Source organism: Cetorhinus maximus, unplaced genomic scaffold (assembly GCF_964194155.1).
Source record: "Cetorhinus maximus unplaced genomic scaffold, sCetMax3.hap1.1 HAP1_SCAFFOLD_1665, whole genome shotgun sequence".
NCBI classification, from domain to species: domain Eukaryota; kingdom Metazoa; phylum Chordata; class Chondrichthyes; order Lamniformes; family Cetorhinidae; genus Cetorhinus; species Cetorhinus maximus.
Genome location: NW_027597605.1, coordinates 52,227 through 73,334, shown reverse-complemented (window position 1 = coordinate 73,334; position 21,108 = coordinate 52,227). Strand labels below are relative to the sequence as shown.

The window sequence follows — 21,108 nt, the reverse complement described above, 5'->3', positions numbered from 1 at the left end:
CCACTAAACTCTATTTTTAAATAATTTCCAATAACATTATAGGCATTATTATACCATCTTGACAGCGGGTGGAGTTGACTACAGAGATAAGGATGATCACAGCCAGGGAGGAAAACAAGGATGAGAATTTTTAAATTTTGCTGCTTCTTAACCAGGAACCTTTGAAGATCAATGAGCAAAGGGGTGAACGGTGAACAAGACTTGATGCGAGTAAACACACGAGCAGCAGAGTTTTGGATAACCTCAAGATTACAGGGAGGCTGAATGTGGGAGGCCAGCAGGGAGTGTGTTAGGATTGTTATGTCTAGAGGGAACAAAGGAATGGATGACGGTTTCAGCAGAGGATGAGCTGAGACGAGGGTGGAGTTGGACGATGTTACTGAGGTGGAAATTGGCGGTCTTGGTGATGATATGGATGTGCTTGGAATCTCGTCTTTGGGTGAAATATTTTTCCATGGTTGTGAACAGCCTGGTTCAGCCTCTGGCAGTTACCAGGAAGAGGGATGGAGTCGGTGGCTGGGAATGGAGTTTGTAGTGGGGACTGAAGAAAACGGCTTCAGTCTTCCCAATACTTAAATGGAGAAAATTTCAGCTCATCCAGCACTGGATGTCGTACAAGTCAGGACGGTGTGTGACTTGGAGGGGAACTTGGAGGTGATGGTTTTCACATACACCAGCTACCCTGGTCCTTCTCGGTGGTGGAGGTTGAGGGTTTTGGACATTCCCACACAGTTCTGGTCAAGCTGTATATATATAAAATCTCTCTCCTTTACCCCCTGTGTTCTTTCTTTATTTCTCTCTTGCTCTCTTTTCATTCAGCTCTATTTCCCAACCTGCCTTTGTGTTTTGTGGGTTCCCTCTCACTCCCTTTTTCTGTTTTAAATCAGTTTCACAGGATATTAGAAGGGGAGGATTTGCAGTCAGAAAACAGCATCTGAAGGAGTCGCCCAATACGTTGTAACCTGAACAGCATAGCATTTTGAACATGGAAGGAAAAAGCACTGTTCAAATTGGAGAGAAACCGTGGAAATGTGGAGACTGTGAGGAGAGATTCAGTTACCCGTGTCAGCTGGAAACTCATCGACGCACTCATACTGGGGAAAGACCATTCACCTGCACCGTGTGTGGGAAGGGATTCTCTCGATCATCCCAGCTGACGACACACCAGCGAATTCACACCAGGGAGAAACCATTCACCTGCTCCGAGTGTGGGAAGGGATTCACTCAGTTATCCAACCTGCTGAGGCATCAGCGAGTTCACACTGGGGAGAGACCTTTTAAATGCCCAGATTGTGGGAAATGCTATAAAAGTTCATGGAAAATAATGCTCCATCAACGTGTTCACACTGACGAGAGACCATTTAGGTGCTCTCACTGTGGGACTGGGTTCAAGCGATCATCTCACCTCACTGTGCACCAGCGAATTCACACTGGCGAGAAACCGTTCACCTGCTACATGTGTGGGAAAGGATTTACTTGTTCAGCCAGCCTGCTGAGACACCAGCGAGTTCACACGGGAGAGAGACCTTTCACCTGCTACATGTGTGGGAAGAGATTCACTCAGTTATCCCACGTGCTGACACACCAGCGAGTTCATGCTGGGGAGAGACCTTTTAAATGCCCAGACTGAGGGAAGTGCTTTAAATATTCCAGGGAACTGATGTCCCATCAATGTGTTCACACAGTCGAGAGACTGTTCAGGTGTCCTCACTGCAGGACTAGGTTCAAGCGATCATCTCAACTCAATGTGCACCAGCGAGTTCACACTGAGAGAGGCCATTCGCCTGCTACTTGTGAGGGAAGGGATTCGGTCAGTTATCCCACGTGCTGAGATACAAGAGAGCTCACACTGAGAGAGGCCATACACCTGCTCCGAGTCTAAGAAGACATTCACTTGGTCATGGACTCTGCTGAGTCACCATCAGGTTTACAAGTGACGACAGTAATTGGATTTTTCTGGTAATTACATCCAGGACTGAACCATGTTCATTGGGGTCTGTTTCTACTGATATTAATAAACTCCAGGCCAGTTAGAGGTGTTAATGTTCTGGATATAATAAAAATAAATCAGCTTTGTGTTAAACACACAGTGTGCCGAGTCTTCTTAATATCTATAACACAAGTTAAGTGCATCCCTCTCCCGTCTCCTCTGTACTCACCTCCAACCCACCAAGGCTCCTTAGACAGCATCTTCCAAACCCACGACCACTGCCACCTAGAAGGACAAGGGCAGCAGACACCAATGACCACTCCATCCTCCTCCAATGCCTCTCCACTGATATCCAGCTGGGTGGGACTGCACAGTTCTGATTCCTTCCTTATTGACTTGTAGCCAGAGAATCTCCTGTGGTAGCTGTAATTATTTGAGTTACACTGTTACAAACTCACTCACTCGATAGGTGATCAGGTATCACTGCCCTTTGATATACAAATGTTCCATTATCATGCTCACAGTGACTGTATTTTACAGACAAGTCCTTCTTACCACACCAGTCCTCCTGGATAGATCAACAGAGAAATGTGAAGACATTATAGTCAACCAGCCAAGATCATAGTGGTTAAAAACATTTGATAATTCCCATTAAAATATAAAGCACAACAGAACAACTGTGCATTGGTCAGTTACAAACTTATTGAAACAGATTCATTGCCACCTCCTCCCTTTCCACGTTCCAGGTTCCCAAACACACTTTCCCGGTGACACAGTAATTTACTTGTACTATTTACAATTTAGTATTCTGTATTCACTGCTCACGTTGTGGTCTCCGCTACACTGTGGAGACTAAATCCAGATTGGGTGACTGCTTCATGTAAAATCACCATTCACATTGCAAGTGTGATCCTGAGCTGCTTCTCATCTACTGTTTTAATTCTCAGCCTCACTTCAAGTCTGACCTCTTAGTCCTCGGCCTCCTGTACTGCCGCATGAAGCCCAACAGAAGCTCGAGGAACAGCAGCTCGTCTTTGATTAGTCACTTTACAACCTTCCAGACTCAACGTTAATTTTAATAATTTCATATCATAAACATCACTCCCATTTTTAGGGCAGTAGATGCTGGTAATGGCTCTGCTGTTACCATTTATCCCTCCTTTGAACCTGTCTTATTTGTTTCCTTGTCCCATTAGTTTCTTTAATTGTCTGGTCACCCAATGTTGCCTTGCACCATTGTCCCCTTTATCATTTACTCTCTCCAGCCTTCCATCCTGTCACAAGACCGTTTGTTGTTTCCTTCTGTCTGTCCATGTTTTCTCTGACTCTGGACTTGTTTATAAACTGTTAAATCTGGGAAATTTTCCAGTTTGGATAAAAGTTCAGCGACCTGAAACATTCACTGTGAATGATGCTGTTTGACCTGCTGAGTGTTTCCAACATTTTCCGTTTTGAGATCGGATTTGCAGCATCTGCAGTATCTTGTTTTTGGGTCACTGTGGATCAGTTTTCCCTCACTTATCGTTACCTGTTTAAAGGTGAAGAAGGAGCTTTTAAAGAATGAGACAACAGTAACTGTCACCCTGTTCGACATGAAACTAAACTCACTGTTAATTCCTCATCAGTAACAATGTTAAACACAAAGTTTCCAGCCGGGATTGAACCGGGGACTTTCTCATGTAAAATAAACGTGAGAATCACTGCACTGGGGAAATGAGTGTGAATCCCCCCCGGACAGAGGGGAACTGACCATCCATCTCTAGCTCTAATTCCCAAACAGAAAATGCTGCCAAGAATCAGCAAGTCAGACTGAGTCTGTGGCCGCTCTCAGCGCTTGTGACCGTCACAATGCCCGGGTGATTGATGGAAGCTCCGGACCAATAGGAAGAGGGGGCTGGACTGGAGGACCGAGCGTCGGGGCTGGTCCTCCAACCAATCGGAATGAATGAGGGGCGGGGCCGGGCTGTGATTGAAGCATGCGCAGTGCGGGTAATGGCGATGGGGAGACGGGTCCACAATGGTTAAAAGGGGGGGACGGCGGGGCGGAGGGAGCGATGGATCCGGCGGGTGGACGGAGAGGCTCCGGAAACATGTTGTGTAAACCGCAAACCCCGGAAATAAACTGACCGGTCCCCCTCCCCCGTTTGCACCGAGCGGGGCCGCAGCTCCCAGATCAATGAAGAGCCGGTTTGTATCAGGCTGGACATTGGTTCCAGAGGCTGGTCTCCAGTGTCGGTTCTTTATCATTGAATCATTGAATGGTTACAATACAGACAGAGGCCATTCAGCCCGTCCTGCCTGTGCTGGCTCTCTGCAAGCACAAATCAGCTGGTCCCACTCCTCTGCCCAGGACCACAAGACCAGCAGCAGATATTACCCATCCCCAGTTACCTGTGGAGAAGATGATGTTTGACCTTCTTGAACCGCTGCAGTCCATGTGGTGAAGGTGCTCCCACAATGCTGTTAGATAAAGAGTTACAGTGATGATGAAGGAACAGCGATATATGTCCAAATCAACAACAACAATGTGTGTTTATATAGCACATTTCATGTAATAGACCTTCCCAGGTTTAACAGATGTGCTAAAAAGCAACATTTGACACAGAATCATGTAAAGAGGTAAGAGGGCAGATGGCCAAAAGTTTGGTCAAAGATGTAGGTTTAAAGGAGAATCTTGAACGAGGAAAGAAAGAAAGAGAGCGGAGAGGTTTATGGAGGAAATTCCAGTGCTTTTGGCCTTTGAGCTCAGATGTGGATACTAAGGATGAAGCGATTAAAATCGGGAATGCTCAGGAAGCTGGAATGAGCAGAGTGCAGAGACCTGGGTGGGTTGTGAGGCTGGAGGAGATTACAGAGATAGGGAGGGGTGAGACCATGGAGGAACATGAAAACAAGGATGAGAAATTTAAAGTGTTGGTGCTTCTTAAACAGGAACTTTCATAGGTCAGTGAGCACAGGGGTGATGGGTGAATAAGACTGGGTGCGAGTAAATATACGGACAGCAGAGTTTTGAATGACCTAAAGATTATGGGGAGGTTGAATGTGGGAGACTGGCCAGAAGTGCGTTAGGAAGAAACGTAAGAAATACGAGCAGCAATAGGCCATTTAGCCCTTCGAGCCCTTCTGCCATTCAATGAGATCACGGCTGATCTTCTACTTCAACACCATTTTCTGGCACTATCCCCTTATCCCCAATGTTTTTTATATGTAGAAATCTAACGATCTCAGTATTGAACATTCTCAACGACTGAGCCTCCACAGCCCTATGGGGCAGAGAATTCCAAAGATTCACCATCCTCTGAGTGAAGAAATTCCTCCTCATCTCAGTTCCAAATAGCCTGCCCCTTATTTTGAGACTGTGTCCCCTGAATCTAGAACCTCCAGCCAGAGTTAAGCCTAGAAATAACAAAGGAATGGATGACAGTTTCAGACGAGCTGAGACTAGAGTGGAGTCGGGTGATGTTACTGAGGTGGAAACAAGTGGTCTTGGTGATGATGTGGATATGTGGTTGGAAGCTCATCTTGGGGTGAAATATTTCACCACGGCTTTGAACAGTCTGTTTCATCCTCAGAGAGTTGTCAAGGAGAAGGATGGAGCCGTTGGCTAGGGAACGGAGTTTGTATTGGGGAATGAAGACAATGACTTTAATCTTCCCAATATTTGAATGAAGGAACTTTCTGCTCATCCAGTCCTGGATATCAGACAAGTCAGAACAGTGTGTGAGTTGGAGGTGATGGTGTTCACATACACCTGCTACGCTGGTCCTTCCAGATGGTGGAGGTTGAGGGTTTGGGAGATTCTATCAAATTGTGGTTCAGTTGTCAGTCTCTAAAATGCCTTCCCATTGCCCCCATCTCTCCCACCCGCTTCTGTCCCTCCTGTGCCCTTCTATTTCTCTCATTCTTTCTCTATCCCATTTCTCTCATTCTTTCTCTCTGTGTCTCTCCCACTTCTCTCTCTCTTTTTCTCTTGTCACATAGAATTCTCCATCCCGGAGGGCTCTGGATGCTCCATCTTTAAATATATTTAAGGCTGAGATGGAGAGATTTTTGGTCTCTCAGGTATTCGAGGGAAATGGGGAGCGTGCGGGAAAGTGTTGTTAAAGACAAAGATGAACTAATATTGTTTCAGGCACACTATCAAGACCTTAATTTCTCCAACATAAGAGAAGATTAATTGATGTCCAGTTGCGAACTGCTCCATTTTTGGAGTCTTTTCTCCTTTCTAACTCTAGATTATTTCAGTTCTCGTGCCTTCAGTTATTCTCACAGACAAGTCCCAGCTCCCTATACCTTCCAGATTGTCTGTCCTAGCCTCGGGATGCAGGGAAGTTATCGGTAACACTCCCGGGATCACTAAACACATAACCCAGTCTTTTGTACTGATATGCTGGGATCATTGAGAATGGTGATGTTTGTGGAGCCTACTCTTCCTGTTAGTTGTTTAATTATCCATACCTTTCCTGACTGGATGTGGCAGGACTGCAGAGCTTTGATCTGATCCATTGTTTTTGGGATTGCTTCACTCTGTCTCAAGCATGCTGCTTCCACTGTTTAGAATGCATGTAGTCTTATGGTATAGGGTTGGAATCTCAGTTTTAGGAATGTCTGGTGCTGCTTCTGACATGTTCTCCTGCAGTTTGTGTTGAACCAGGGTTGGTCCCTTGGCTTGATGGTAATGGTAGAGTAAGGGATATGTGGGCCATGTGGTTACAGATTGTGGATGAATACAATTCTGCTGCTGCTGATGATCCACAGCACCTCATGGATGCCCATTTATATCTAGATCCATCCTGAATCTATTTCATTTAACATAGTGATAGTGCCTCACAACATGATGGACGGTATCCTCAGTGTGAAGACGGGACTTTGTCTCATAAGATCACAAGAATTAGGAGCAGGAATTTGGCCACTTGAGCCTGTTCCATCATTAATAACATCATGGCTGATCTCATTGTGGCATCAACTCTACTTTCCTGTCTGCCCTCCCCACCCCGTCGATTAACTCTTGATTGCCGGGATGAAGAACTGTAGCTACGAGGGTAGATTGGAGAGGTTGGGTCTGTTTTCCTTGGAGAAAAGAAGGCTGAGAGGAAACTTAATAGAGGTATTCAAGATTCTGAGGGGTATGGACAGAGTAAATAGTGAGAAACTGTTGCCACACTCATGAGTGCATCAAGAGCTAGAGGGCACACATTCAAAATAATGGGCAAAAGGAGTAAAAGTGATGTGAGGAATTTTGTTTTTTACCCAGAGGATGGTTGGAGTCTGGAGCGAACTTCCTGAGAGGGTGGTGGAGGCAGGTTCGATCGAGGTATTCAAAATGGAATTGGATTGCTACCTGAGGAGAGAGAATGTGTGAGGTTACGGGGTTAAAGCAGGATAGTGGGATGAGGTAGAATGCTCTTTCAGCAAGCCAGTGCAGACTCGATGGGCCAAATGGCCTCCTTCTGCACTGTAAAGATTCTGTGATCAACCACAATCATGTTGAATGGCGGAGCAGGCTCATTGGGGCTTATGGTCTACTCCTGCTCCTATTTCTTTTTCTTTATTCATTGGATGTGGGTGTCATTGGCTAGCGCAGCATTTATTGCCCATCCCTTGTTCAGAGGGCATTTAGGAGTCAACCGCATTGTGAGTGTGGAGTCACATGTAGGCCAGACCAGGCAAGGACAGCAGATTTCCTTCCCTAAAGGGCATTAGTGAACCAGATGGGTTTTGACGACAAACAACAATGGTTTCATGGTCATTATTAGACTTTTAATTCCAGATTTTTATTGAATTCAAATTTCACCATCTGCCGTGGTAGCATTCAAACCCGGGTCCCCAGAGCATTACCCTGGATCGCTGGATTACCAGTCCAGTGACAAAACCACTATGCCACCGCCTTCCCCTCGTGTTCTCATAGAGGCCAGAGTCTTGTGTAGCCAAGACTGGAGGCAGGTCCCCTTCCCTGAAGGACATTAATGAACCAGTTGGGTTTTTACAAAAAATCCACCAGCTTTAATGGTAATTTTTTCCTAGTTTTGGCCCCAAAAATTACCAGAATCATTAAATTCAATTTCACAACCTGCCTTTGTGTTTCTGTGGGTTCTCTCTCACTCCATTTTTTTCTGTTTTAAATCAATTTCACAGGATAGTAGAAGGGGAGAATTTTTCAGTCAGGAAACTCAAACCAAACATCACATCAGAATCTGAGAGAGTCACCCAATTTGTTGTAACCTGAATATCGGATTTTGAACATGGAAGGAAAAAGTACCGTTCACAGTGGAGACAAACTGTGGAAATGTGGAGACTGTGAGGAGGGATTCAGATTTCCATCTGACCTGGAAACTCATCGACGCAGTCACACTGGAGAGAGGCCATTCACCTGCTCCGTATGTGGGAAGGGATTCACTCAGTCATCCAGTCTGCTGAGACACCAGCGAGTTCACAGAGGTGAGAGACCATTCACCTGCTCTGACTGTGGGAAGGGATTCGCTCAGTCATCCAACCTTCTGAGACACCAGCGAGTTCACACTGGGGAGAGACCATTTACTTGCTCCAAGTGTGGGAAAGGATTCGCTCGGTCATCTGACTTGATGACACACCAGCGAGTTCACACTGACGAGAGACCTTTTAAATGTTCAGACTGTGGGAAGTGCTTTAAAAGTTCCCGGGACCTGATGCTCCATCAACGTGTCCACACGGATGAGAGACCGTTCAGGTGCTTGCACTGTGGGTCTGGGTTCAGACAGTCATCTCAACTCACTGAACACCAGCGAGTTCACACCGGCGAGAGGCCATTCACCTGCTCTGACTGTGGGAAGGGATTCGCTCAGTCATCCAACCTGCTGACACACCAGCGAGTTCACACTGGAGAGAGACCTTTCACCTGCTCTGACTGTGGGAAGGGATTCACTCAGTTATCCACCCTGCTGAATCACCAGAGTGTTCACACTGATAAGAGACCTTTTAAATGCCCAGACTGCGGAAAGTGCTATAAAAATTCCAGGGAGCTGATGTCCCACCAACGTGTTCACACTGATAAGAGACCTTTTAAATGCCTGGACTGCGGAAACTGTTTTAAGAGTTCTGGGGAACTGATGCGCCATCAACGTATTCACACTGATGAGAGACCATTCAGGTGCTCTCAGTGTGGGACTGGGTTCAAGACATCATCTGATCTCACTGTACACCAGCGAGTTCACACCGGGGAGAGGCCATTCACCTGTCCCAACTGTGGGAAGGGATTCACTCAGTCATCCACCCTACTGACACATCAGCGAGTTCACACTGGGGAGAGACCGTTCATCTGCCCCAAGTGTGGAAAGAGATTCACACAGTCATCCAACCTAATGAGACACCAGCGAATTCATAAGTAACTAGAGTGATTGGGTTTTGCTGGAAATCACAGAGGACTGAACCGTGTTCATTTGGTCTGTTTCTACTGATGTTAATAATTTCCAACGCAGTTACATGGGCTAATATTTTAGATAAAAGTCAAATAAATCAGCTTTGTGTTGAATACATTGTGTTGAATCTTTCTAATATTTCTAACACAAGTTAATCACTTTTGAAGGTTTCTCCCACTCCCTGTCTCCTCCATCCTCACCTTCCAACAAGTATGAGGAGATCATGGAATTTCCTTGTCACTAAGATTGAAACAATCCAATCAGCTGCCTCTGCTGCTTCCCTCCCTTATACTAGTGCACCGGGCCAAACTGTCTCCAAAGTTCCTCCTTACCTGAGCCCTGAACTCACACCTTTCTCCAGTTTATCTCCCTTCTCCCATCATGCCCTGTAGTCTATTCTAGGGCTTCTCGGCATGACCACCAATGGTGCAGTGATTGAAATGTGGGATGCACAGGGGGCCAGAATTAGAGGAGGGGGTTGTGGAGATGGAGGATCTGTCTGTGAGTTAAGACATAGGGTGGCAGAATTTTGGATGACCCAAGGTTACAGCGGGCAGAATGTGGGGGACCAGCCAGAGTGTGTCGGAATAGTCGAGTTTGGAGGTGATAAAGGCGTGGATGAGATATTCGGCAGCAGATGAGCTGAGACGGGGGAGGAGACGAGTGATGTTACGGAGGTATAAATGAAGGGTTAAGCTTGATGGAAGTTGGATATGTAATAGCAGGAGGTTGTTTAAGCGGAGGATAAAGGTCGATAACTCCCCAGGACAGGTACAGCACCGGTTAGATACAGAATAGCCTTCTCCAGTGTTGGGAATTTTTCTATGTTCTTTATCACCATCTCATTTTGCCTTGCACCATCATCCCTTTCGCTGAATAATCTCTCCTGCCTTCCACAGACCTGCCCTCTTTTGTTTTTTACCCCACCTCTCGAACTTGTAGAGCTGAAAGGTTGACTTTGTTTCTGTCCCTGCAGAAGCTGCCAGACCTGCTGTGCATTTCTAGCACTCGCAATTTTTATTTCAGCTTTTGCAGCATCTGCAGGATTTTGCTTCCGGACTGAGAACGCGTCCTCTGCTGACGTCACAATGAGTCCTCAGCGGAGGACCTGCCGCCCACTCGGTCCTTCAGCCTTTGCCTGCGCTCTCGCTATTGGTCGGGACGCACGTCAGTCATCAGATCAGGCCCCGCCCCCACAGCATCATTATGTCGTCACTTCCGAGTGCCGCTGTCTTCTCCGCTCCGCTCCCCGCGAGCCCCAGTTGGACTCTCCGGTTTTGTATTTAATTTGATTCTTTCTCCATCCGCCTCTTCCCCCCCATCATCCAGCTCACTCACTTGGTTTGGGAAAACTCACTTTCTGTCAACGGCCGCCTTCCCCAGCCTAAGGGAGGTTATATTGCAGCTGGATAAAACACTATTTGGCCACAGCTGGAGGACTGTGTGCAGCTCTGGTCACCCACACTATAGGGAGGATGTGATTGCACTGGAGAGGGTGCAGAGGAGATTCACCAGGGTGTTACCTGGGCTGGAGCGTTTCAGAGACTGGATAGGCTGGGGTTGTTTTCCTTAGAATAGGCTGGGGTTGTTTTCCTTAGAATAGAGAAGGCCAGTGTCGGTTCTTTATCATTGAATCATTGAATGGTTACAATACAGACGGAGGCCATTCAGCCCGTCGTGCCCGTGCTGTCTCTCTGCAGGAGCAAATCAGCTCGTCCCACTCCCCTGCCCTTTCACTAACAAGACCAGCAGCAGATATTACCCATCCCCAGTTACCTGTGGAGAAGATGATGTTTGACCTTCTTGAACCGCTGCAGTCCATGTGGTGAAGATGCTCCCACAATGATGTGAGGTAAGGAGTTACAACTATGATGAAGGAACCGAGATACATGCCCAAATCAACAACAATTTGTATTTATATAGTGCCATTCATGTAATAGACCTTTCCAAGGTGTTTCACAGGAGTTTTATAAAGCAACATTTGACATTTAAGGAGATATGAAAGCAGATGGCCAAATGCTTGGTCAAAGAGGAAGGTTTTAAGGTGATTCTTAAAGGAGGAAAGTGAGGTCGAGAAGTGGAGGGGTTTAGGGAGGAAATCCCACAGCTGAAGATGTGGTCACCAAAGATGGAACAATTAAAATCAGGAGAGCTCAGGATGTCAGAATTAGAGGAAGCACAGATATCTGGAAAGCTTGTGAGGTTAGAGGAGATTACAGAGTTATGGCGGGCAGTCACCTTGAAGGGATTTGAAAGCAAGGATGGGAAATTTAAAATTTTGAAGTTTCTTAACCTGGAGCCTTTGTAGGTTAGTGAGCACAGGGTCCAAGGATGAACATTCATGCCTCACAAGTGTCAGGCAATGACCATCACTAACAAGCATGAAGCTGACAATCTCCTTGTGACATTCAGTGGCATCATCATCGTTGAATCCCCCATTATCAATATCCTGGGGTTACCATTGACCAGAAACTGAACTGGGCCAGCCATATAAATACTGGAGCTACAAGGGCAGGTCAGAGGCTGGGAATTCTGTGGCGAATAACTCGCCTCCTGACTCACCAAAGCTGATTCACCATCTACAAGGTACAATTCAGGAATGTGATGGAATATTGGATTATCCAGTTGCCTGGATGAGAGCAGCTCCAACAACATTCAAAGCTCAATGCCATCCAGGACAAAGCATCTCACTTAACTGGCGCTCCAGTCACTTAAACATTCACTGCCTCCATCACTGATGCACAGCAGCAGCAGTGTGTACCATCTACAAGGAGCTCTTCAGCAACTCACCAAGGCTTCTTTGACAGCATCTTCCAAACCCACGACCACTACCATCTAGAAGGACAAGGGCAGCAGATAGATGGGAACACCACCAGCTGGAAGTACTCCTCCAAGTCGCTCGCCATCCTGACTTGGAAATATATCGCCGTTCCTTCACTGTCACTGGGTCAAAATGCTGGAACTTCCTTCCTAACAGTACCATGGGTGTACCTGCACCACATGGACTGCAATGAGAGCTGCAGCTCCCCACCACCTTCTCAAGGGCAGTTAGGGATGGGTGATAAATGCTGCCCTAGCCAGTGACACCCACATCTTGTAAAAGAATTTTTAAAAAAGACAGAGGTGATGGGTGAACAAGACTTGGTGCGAATAAGCGCACGGGTAGCAGAGTTTTGGATGACCTCAAGATTACAGAGAGGATGAATGTGGGAGGCCGGCTGGGAGTGCGTTAGGATTGTTAAATCTTGAGATAACAAATGAATGGTTGAGAGTTTCAGCAGCAGATAAGCTGAGACTAGGGTGGAGTCGGGCAATGTTTACAAGGTGGATACAGGCGGTCTTGGGGATGTAACAGGTATGTAGTTGAAAGCTCGACTCGGTTTTAAAGATGACTCCATGGCTCCTGGTTCAGTCTCAGACAGTTGCCAGGGAGAGGGATGGAGTCATTGATTAGGGAGTGAAGTTTGTAATGGGGACTGAAGACAATGGTTTCAATCTTCCCAATATTTAAGTGGAGGTAATTTCTGTTCATCCAGTACTGGATGTCAGACAAGTCAGGACGGTCTGTGACTTGGAGGGGAACTTGGAGGTGATGGTGTTCACATACACCTGCTACCCTGGTCCCCTGCTACTCTGGTCCTTCTAGAAGGTGGAGGTTGAGGGTTTAGGAGGTTCTGTATTTCTGGTCAAGTTGTCGATATAAAGAATCCCTCTCCTTCGCCTCCTGCCTCTCCCACCTCTTTCTCTCTCCCTTTCACCCCTCCCATAGAGGCCAGAGTTGTGTGTAGGTCCACACCCACCCTTCCCTTCCCTGAAGGACATTAATGAACCAGTTGGGTTTTGATGACAATCCAGCAGTTTTCATGGTCACTTTTTCCTGGTGCTGGCCTCACAAATTGCCAGATTCAGTCAGCTCAATTTCACAACCTGCCTTTGCGTTTTTGTGGGTTCTCTCTCACTCTCTTTTTTCCCTGTTTTCGATCGATTTGACAGGGTATTAGAAAGTGAGGATTTTCCAAACATCACACCAGGATTTGATGGAGTCGCCCAACTTATCATGAGTATCATCAGAATTTGAACATGGAAGGAACAAGCACCGTTCACAGTGGGGAGAAACTGTACAACTGTGTGTGGTCAAAGCTTCAACCAATCATCTGGCCTGTCAAAACATAAATGCAGTCACAACAGGGAGAAACTGTGGAAATGTGGTGACTGTGGGAAGGGATTTAATTACCCATCAGAACTGGAAACTCATCAGCGCACTCACACAGGAGAGAGGCCATTCACCTGCTCTGTCTGTGGAATGGGGTTCACTAAGTCATCCACTCTGCTGACACACCAGCGAGTTCACACTGGGGAGAGGCCGTTCACCTGCTCTGTATGTGGATTGGGATTCACTCAGTCATCCACTCTGCGGACACACCATCGAGTTCACACTAGGGAGAGACCGTTCACCTGCTCTGTGTGTGGGAAGGGATTCACTCACTCATACACCCTGCGGACACACCATCGAGTTCACACTAGGGAGAGACCATTCACCTGCTCTGTGTGTGGGAAGGGATTCATTAATTCATCCAACCTGATGACACCCCAGCGAGTTCACACTGACGAGAGACCTTTTAAATGTCTGGACTGCGGGAAGTGCTATAAAAGTTCTCAGGAACTGATGTACCATCAACAAGTTCACACTGATGAGAGACCGTTCAGGTGCTCTGAATGTTGGACTGGGTTCAGACGATCATCTCACCTCGCTGTACACCAGCGCACTCACACTGGAGAGAGACCGTTCACCTGCTCTGAGTGTGGAGAGGAATTCACTCAGTCATACACCCTGCTGAGACACCATCGAGTTCACACTGGGGAGAGGCCATTCACCTGCTCTGAGCGTGGGAAGGGTTTCACTCAGTCATCTGCACTGCTTAGACACCAGCGAGTTCACAGTGGGGAGAGGCTGTTCACCTGCTCCAATTGTGGGAAGAAATTCACTCAGTCATCCAACCTGCTGAGACACCAGCGAGTTCACACTGGGGAGAGACCGTTCACCTGCTCTGAGTGTGGAAAGGGATTCACTCAATCATCTAACCTGCTGAGACACCAGCGAGCTCACAAGTCACAACAGTGATTGGATTTTGCTGTTAATCAAATCCCGGACTGAACTGTGTTCATTTGGTCTGTTAATAAGCTGCACCCTCGTTATAGAGGCTAATATTCTGGACAAAGATCAAGTTTGTTTTCTTTGTGATAACCACACTGTGTAATGTCTTTTTAATATCTCTGAAACAAGTTAGTTCCTTTTGAAGGGCTCTCCCTCTCCCCCGTCTCCTCCATCCTCACCTCCAACAAGAAGTATGAGGTTCTCTATCACTAAGATTGAGACAATCTGATCAGCTGCTTCCCTCCCTTTCATTAGCCCACTCGTTCATTCTGGCTTTAAACTTCCCCCTTGTCTGAACTCACATCTTTCTCCAGTTTCTCTCCTATCTCCCATCATACCCCTCATTGCTCATCTTGTCCATGAGACCTCCCTTTACTCTTTCCCCACTTAAAGCACTGATCACCCAACTTCCCTACGTTACCTGATATTGTTAATGGCTCTGGCTCTCTTCTGATACTGTCCCTCTCCCCTTTAAATTCACCCTCATCATCCACCCCAAAAAACCTTTCACACCACCGTCTTTGCAAATATTACCACCCCATCTCCAACCTCCCTTTCCTCATCAAAGTCCTTGACGTTGGTGTTCCCCAAGGATCTATCCTTGGCCCCTCCTATTTCTCATCTACAAGCTGCCACAAGGCAACATCACCCAAAAGCACTGTGTTAGTTTTCACATGTACACTGAGAACGCCCAGCTCTACTTCACCACCATCCCTCTCCATTCCTCCACTATTACTAAATTATCAAACTGCTTATCCGACATCCCATACTGGATGAGCAGAAATTTCCTCCAATTAAAAATTGGGAAGATCAAAGCCATTGTCTTCGGTCACCACTACAAATTCTGTTCCCCAGCTACCGAGTCCATCCCTCTCCCTGGGAACTGTCTGAGGCTGAACCACACTCTTCACAATCTTAGTCTCATATCTGACCCCAAGATGAGCTCCTGACCACATATCCACACCATATTTCAATCTCCATAACATCTCCTGTCTTCACCCCACCTCATCTGCTGCTGAAACCCTCATCTATATCCGTGTTACCTTTAGACTTGACGATTCCAATACATTTCTGACCAGCGTCTCACGTTCACCACACCGCAACATGGAAACGTGAGATTATCCAAAACTCTGCTGCCCGTGTGCTTTCTCAGACCATGTCTCATTCACCCATCACCCCTGTGCTCACTGACCTTCATTGGCTCCTGGTCAAGCAATGCCTTGACTTTAAAATTTACATCCTTGTTTTCAAATTCCTCCATTGCCATGTCCCTCTCTATCTGTAATCTCCAGTTTCACACATCCTGTGAGATATCTGCACCCTTCTTATTCTGGCCTCTTGAGCATCCCTGATTTTAATTACTCCCCCAATGGTGCCTGTGCCCATGCATGAAATTCTGAAATTCTCTCCTTAAACCTCTCTACCCTTCTAGCTCTCTCTCCTGATTAAAGATGCTTGTTAAAATCTGCCTCTCCAATCAGCTTTTGGACATCTGTTCAAATAAAGACCAATGTGACTCAGTGTTAATTTTTTCTTTATGATAACTCCCCTGAAGCACCTTGGGATGTTTTATTACATTAAACATGTTATATAAATACAATTTGTTACTGTTTCACAATAGCCAGTTTGCACATGGTTAAGATTCCACAAACAGCAATCAGACCAGTGACCGATTAATCCAGTTTTTTTGGTGTCAGTTAAAACATGAATGTTGGTCCCATTGCACCAGGAGAACTCCCCTGTGGACAGTATGTGGGGTTGTTGAGATCTCCTGACCAGAGAGTGGAGCTGATTGAGCTGTTGGGTCTGCAGTGTACCTTGAAGAACCGCTGTCTGGGATCTTTCCTCTTAATTCACTGACTCCCTGAAGTTGTTTGTGCAGTAAAATAGTTAATTGATCCGAATTTAATCTTTGGAGAAAAATCTACATCTTTAAATCAGCTGTAAAAGAGAAAGAAAATTCTTGTGTTCATTTAATACCTTTCGCACCCTCAGAACATCCCAAAGTGATTCACAGTCAATGATGCATTTTGGAAGGAAGAATGAGGAGAGGCTGTATAAACTAAATGGTACAATTTTAAACAGATGTGTAGCAACAAAATACTTGGGGGTCAATGTACACACTTCTTTCATCGTGATAAGGCAAGTTGATCAAACTGTTTTAAAAAATGCTAATGGGATCCTCAGTTTATTAATGGAGGCATGGAATACAAAAACAAGGAAGTTATCCTGAATCTTTATAAATCCCTGATCAGCTCAAATATTGTGTTCAATTCTGAGCACTGGGTGAGGGCCCCATTCAGCAAAAGGTATTCAAATAGAACTGGATACAGATAAATCATATCACTGCTTACTGACTTTATTTACTGCTCCTGATACCTGGCACATGCCATAATCTCGGGAGAGACCAGTAACTTGTTATTTAAAATAGAAGAAATGTGAAATCTCAGTTATTTATGGAAAGGATGAAGACACAAGATTCCATAATTTAAACAGAAGAATTTTTACTGTACGGGAGTCAAGCAAAGCAAACACTGAACACTTTCTTAGTTAATCATCTATACTCTAAAACCCAAAGTCAACATTAGTTCAACATGAATTAAAAGGCAAATCATGGTCAATTATAAATGATAAATTACACGTTAAATGGCAGATATGATTAAGACAGGTCTTATGATTTGACTTGGCAGTGTATCTCGCTTATATGTCATCAGTCTCAGTCACAACTCAGAACACTGTCTTCCTCACAAGGAATTTCAGCTCCCCTTCTTCTAGGATGTAGCCTGATTTCCAGCCAACAGCAGCGCACAACCAACCTGAGTTCCATTTCACCAGAAATGACACACATCTGCGGAACCACCTCAACTCTGCTTACAACGGTCTGGATGGTGTAGATCCACCAAGTAACAGAAACAGCTGCGGCAACTGTATATTTCCTTATTCTCAGCTCCTGTATCGAGTCTCTATCTTCTTCAGCCTGCCTGGACTGCAGTACTGAACTCATCATCCAACTGAGCTCTGAGGGCCCTCTGTGACCTTTTATATGATTTTAACCAGGTTCAGTCTTAGTTTTCTTTGAAAGTGGGAGGGTCAGTTCCTTTCTCAGTTTCCCTCTTCAATTAGGGTCTGTCTCAATAATTACAACCTCTGACCACAGATTCCAGAACACACCTCTTAGCTCGAACCATCACATCAACACGTGGAGCAAATGACTGGCCTGAGGCCTGTCTCGGATAAAAACACAAGGACCACTTGTCATCACAGAATCATGGAAATTTACAGCACAGAGGAGGCCATTCAGCCCATCATGTCTGTGCCACCTGAAAATGAGCTCTCCAGTCTAATCCCACTTTCAAGCTCCTGATCCAAAGCTCTGTAGGTTACAGCACCTCCAGTGCATTTTGGAGTACTTTTTAAATGCGACTGTTTCTGCCTCGACCATCCTTTCAGACAGTGAGTTCTAGACCCTCACCACCCTCTGGGTGAAAACATTCCTCAACTCCCTGCTAATCATTCCACCAATAACTTTAAAAATCTGCCACATGGTCATTGACCTCTCTGTTAATGAAATAGGTCCTTCCTACCCACTTTATCTGGCCCCCTGACTAGAACTGTGCTCAGTACTCTAGCTGTGATCTAACTACTGTTCTTTATTGTTCTAGAATAACCGCTCTCTCACCTCCCATTGACTTCAATGTAATGGAAGCTGACGAATGGAACCTGTCAGCATTTGAAAGACATTTACAACTGATTCGAGGGTTTCTTACAGTTGGGATCTTTCTCTGTTCTGCCCACTCCAGGTGTTAGGTAACAGACTTTCTCTTGGGAATATTGAGCTGGAGTATTGGGCCATGTGTTTCCTTGTTCGTCTTGTTGACTCTAAATGTCGAATCTTGTGGTTCCAGACACCAGATAATCAAGCTCACAACAACAGATTATCTTTTCCTGACTTTATTAACAACACTGCAATCATACAGACAGAGTATAGTCCCCCAATCTGGAGAACAGGGATAATGTTGGGGTAGACTCATTGTTGTTCGAGTATGTCCAAGCTGTAAATGATTCCATTGTTTTCTGTGGCTCCTCTCATGACTGAAGCGTCTGATGTGGGATTGACATGGACGCCCACAGAACTGGCAGTTCATGTTGTTGTTGTTGGTACCGGGGGAACTTCTGCAGCTGCTCCACCACTGGTCTTCCTCTGGGCACATCAGATGTTGCGAGTCTGGAGTAGATGGTCCTTGAAACATGCTGAACCATATTTCAGTGTTTGCCTCCACATGGGCCGGTCGGCTGCAGTGTTTTCCCCAGAGAGGTGGTCTGCAATGCAGAAGTTTGTAAGGTTCTTTTTTAGGGTGTTCTTGTACCGTTTGTACTGACCACCTTGATGCTGTTTACCCTGAGACAGTTCCCCATTGACGATCTGCTTGGGGATTCTGTCATCATCCATGTGGGGGACATGGCCTGGCCATCTAAGCGGAATTTTCTGGAGGGTGGTCTCCGTGCTGTTGAGCCCAGCATGGTGGAGAACCTCTGGAAGGTATGGGAGCTGAGACTTGTCCATGAGAGGAACCAAAGGTCTGAGAACTGAAATAATCCAGAGTTAGATAGGAGAACGTAAGAAACAAGAGCTGGAATAAATCATACAGACTCTAAAACCTGCTCCAACATTTAATCAGATCATGGCTGATCCTCAATTTCAACTCCACTTTCCCACTCAATCCTCATAACCCCTAATTTTCTTAGAGTCCAAAAACCAATCAATTTCAGCCTGTAACACAGTGAATAAGTGAACATCCACAATCCTCTGGAGTAGATAATTCCAAGGATTGACATCCCTCTTAGTGAAGTCAGTTATTCTCATCTCAGTCTGAAAGGCCAGAGATGATGCCTCCTAGCTGTAGAATCTTGGAAACAGCCTCTCAGAATCTTCCATTAAACTGCAGAGAGTATAGTCCCAGTCTACTCAATCTCTCATCATAGCACATTCCATCATCCCAGGAATCAATCTGGTGAACATTCTCAGAGCCTTCCATTAAACTATAGAGAGTATAGGCTCAGTCTACTCAATCTCTCATCATAGCGCAACCCCATCATCCCAGGAATCAATCTCGTGAACATTCTCAGAATCTTCCATTAAACTGCACAGAGAGTATTGTCCCAGTCTATTCAACCTCTGATCATAGCGCAACCCCATCATCCCAGGACTCAATCTACTGAACATTTGTTACAATCCCTCTAAAGCAAGTAAATCCTTCATTAGGTAAGGAGGTCAAAACTGTAAACAGCAGTCCAGATGTGGTCTCACCAGAGCCCTGGACAATTGTAGCAAGACTTCCTTACTCTTGTATTCCAATCCTCTTGGAATCATCACCACCATATCATTTATTTTCTAATTGCTTGCTGCACTTGTATGTTCATTTCCTTTGCTTCTTGTACAAGGAAACCCAAATCCCTCTGAACAACAACATTTAGTTTCTCACTATTCAAGAAAGATTCAGTTTCTCTCTGCTTCTTACCCAAGTGAATAGCCTCACATTTTCCCATATTATACTCAATCTGCCACCTTCTTGCCTACTCATCCAACCTGTCCATGTTCCTTTGCAGACTCCTTGTGTCCTCCTCACAGCTTACTTACCCACCTAACTTGGTATGATCAACAAACTTGAACACATTGGATTCAGTTCCATGAAGTTATTCCTGAATATAGACTGTAAGTATCTGAAACCCCAGTCCTGCTGCTTGCGCTGTTCCAGAATAACAGCTCGCTGACCTCAACATGACATGATTATTCCTAATCTCTGTTTTCTATCCTTTAACCACTCCCCCACCCGTGCTAATATTTTACCCCAGCCCCATGAGCCCTGACCTTGTGCAACAACCTTTTGTGTGGCACCTTATCAAATGACTTTTCAAAATTCAATCATTACATATTCCCTTGTTCCCCATTATCAAATCTGCGAGTTACATCCTCAATAAATTCTAACAGCTTTGTCAAACACGGTTCCCCTTTCATCAAACCATGTTGACTTTCGTCTAATCATATTGTCCTTTTCTAAGTGCTCTGTTACCACTGCTTAAAAATAGATTCCAGTACTTTCCTGATGACTGATGTCCAGCTAAATGGCCTGTAGTTCCCTGTTTCCTCTCTCCTGCTTTTCTTGAATATTGGGATTACATTTTCCACCTTCCAATCCATTAGCACCATTCCAGAATCTAGGGAATTTTGGAAAATCACAAGTGGTGCATCCAATATTGGTGCAGCCACCTCTTTCCGAATCCTGGAATGTAGGCAGTGAGATCCAGGGATTTGTCAGCTTTCTATCCCAAAAAGATCCAAAAATGGAGCAGTCAGTAACAAGAAGCCAATGAGTCTCCTTTTATCCTGGAGAAATCAAGGAGTTGGCACACACAAAGGTGATTCATTGGATACCAAACCCCAATTCAGAAAGCCAGAATTCTGTCAGAATGAACATGGTTCAGTCCTGGATGTGATTATCAGCAGCAATATCAGCAGAATCAAACACCTTGTGGACTCACTGGTGTCTCAGCAGGTGGGATAACTGAGTGAATCCCTTCCCACGCTTGGAGCAGAGGAATGGCCTCTCCCCAGTGTGAAATTGATGGTG

At 45.6% G+C, this 21,108-nt stretch overlaps 2 protein-coding genes across 2 annotated transcripts; both read left to right on the top strand.

Moving 5' to 3' along the window:
* Positions 1-946: 946 nt before the first annotated feature.
* On the top strand, positions 947-9,417 carry LOC144676529 (uncharacterized). Its single transcript, XM_078536926.1, has 3 exons — positions 947-1,619; positions 5,662-5,667; positions 8,225-9,417. The coding sequence occupies exons 1-3, from the start codon at positions 986-988 to the stop codon at positions 9,292-9,294; spliced, it is 1,710 nt and encodes a 569-aa protein (XP_078393052.1). The 5' UTR covers positions 947-985; the 3' UTR covers positions 9,295-9,417.
* A 1,522-nt stretch (positions 9,418-10,939) lies between these two features.
* LOC144676523 (uncharacterized) lies at positions 10,940-16,000 on the top strand. The gene is made up of 2 exons (XM_078536919.1): positions 10,940-11,176; positions 13,318-16,000. Exon 2 carries the CDS (start codon positions 13,628-13,630, stop codon positions 14,444-14,446), a length of 819 nt encoding a protein of 272 aa, XP_078393045.1. The 5' UTR covers positions 10,940-11,176; positions 13,318-13,627; the 3' UTR covers positions 14,447-16,000.
* The last annotated feature ends 5,108 nt before the right edge of the window (positions 16,001-21,108 follow it).

Bases quoted from the DNA above. Each gene is read 5' to 3' on its own strand.
- LOC144676529 (XM_078536926.1), top strand. From the start codon at position 986: ATGGAAGGAAAAAGCACTGTTCAAATTGGAGAGAAACCGTGGAAATGT.
- LOC144676523 (XM_078536919.1), top strand. From the start codon at position 13,628: ATGGGGTTCACTAAGTCATCCACTCTGCTGACACACCAGCGAGTTCAC.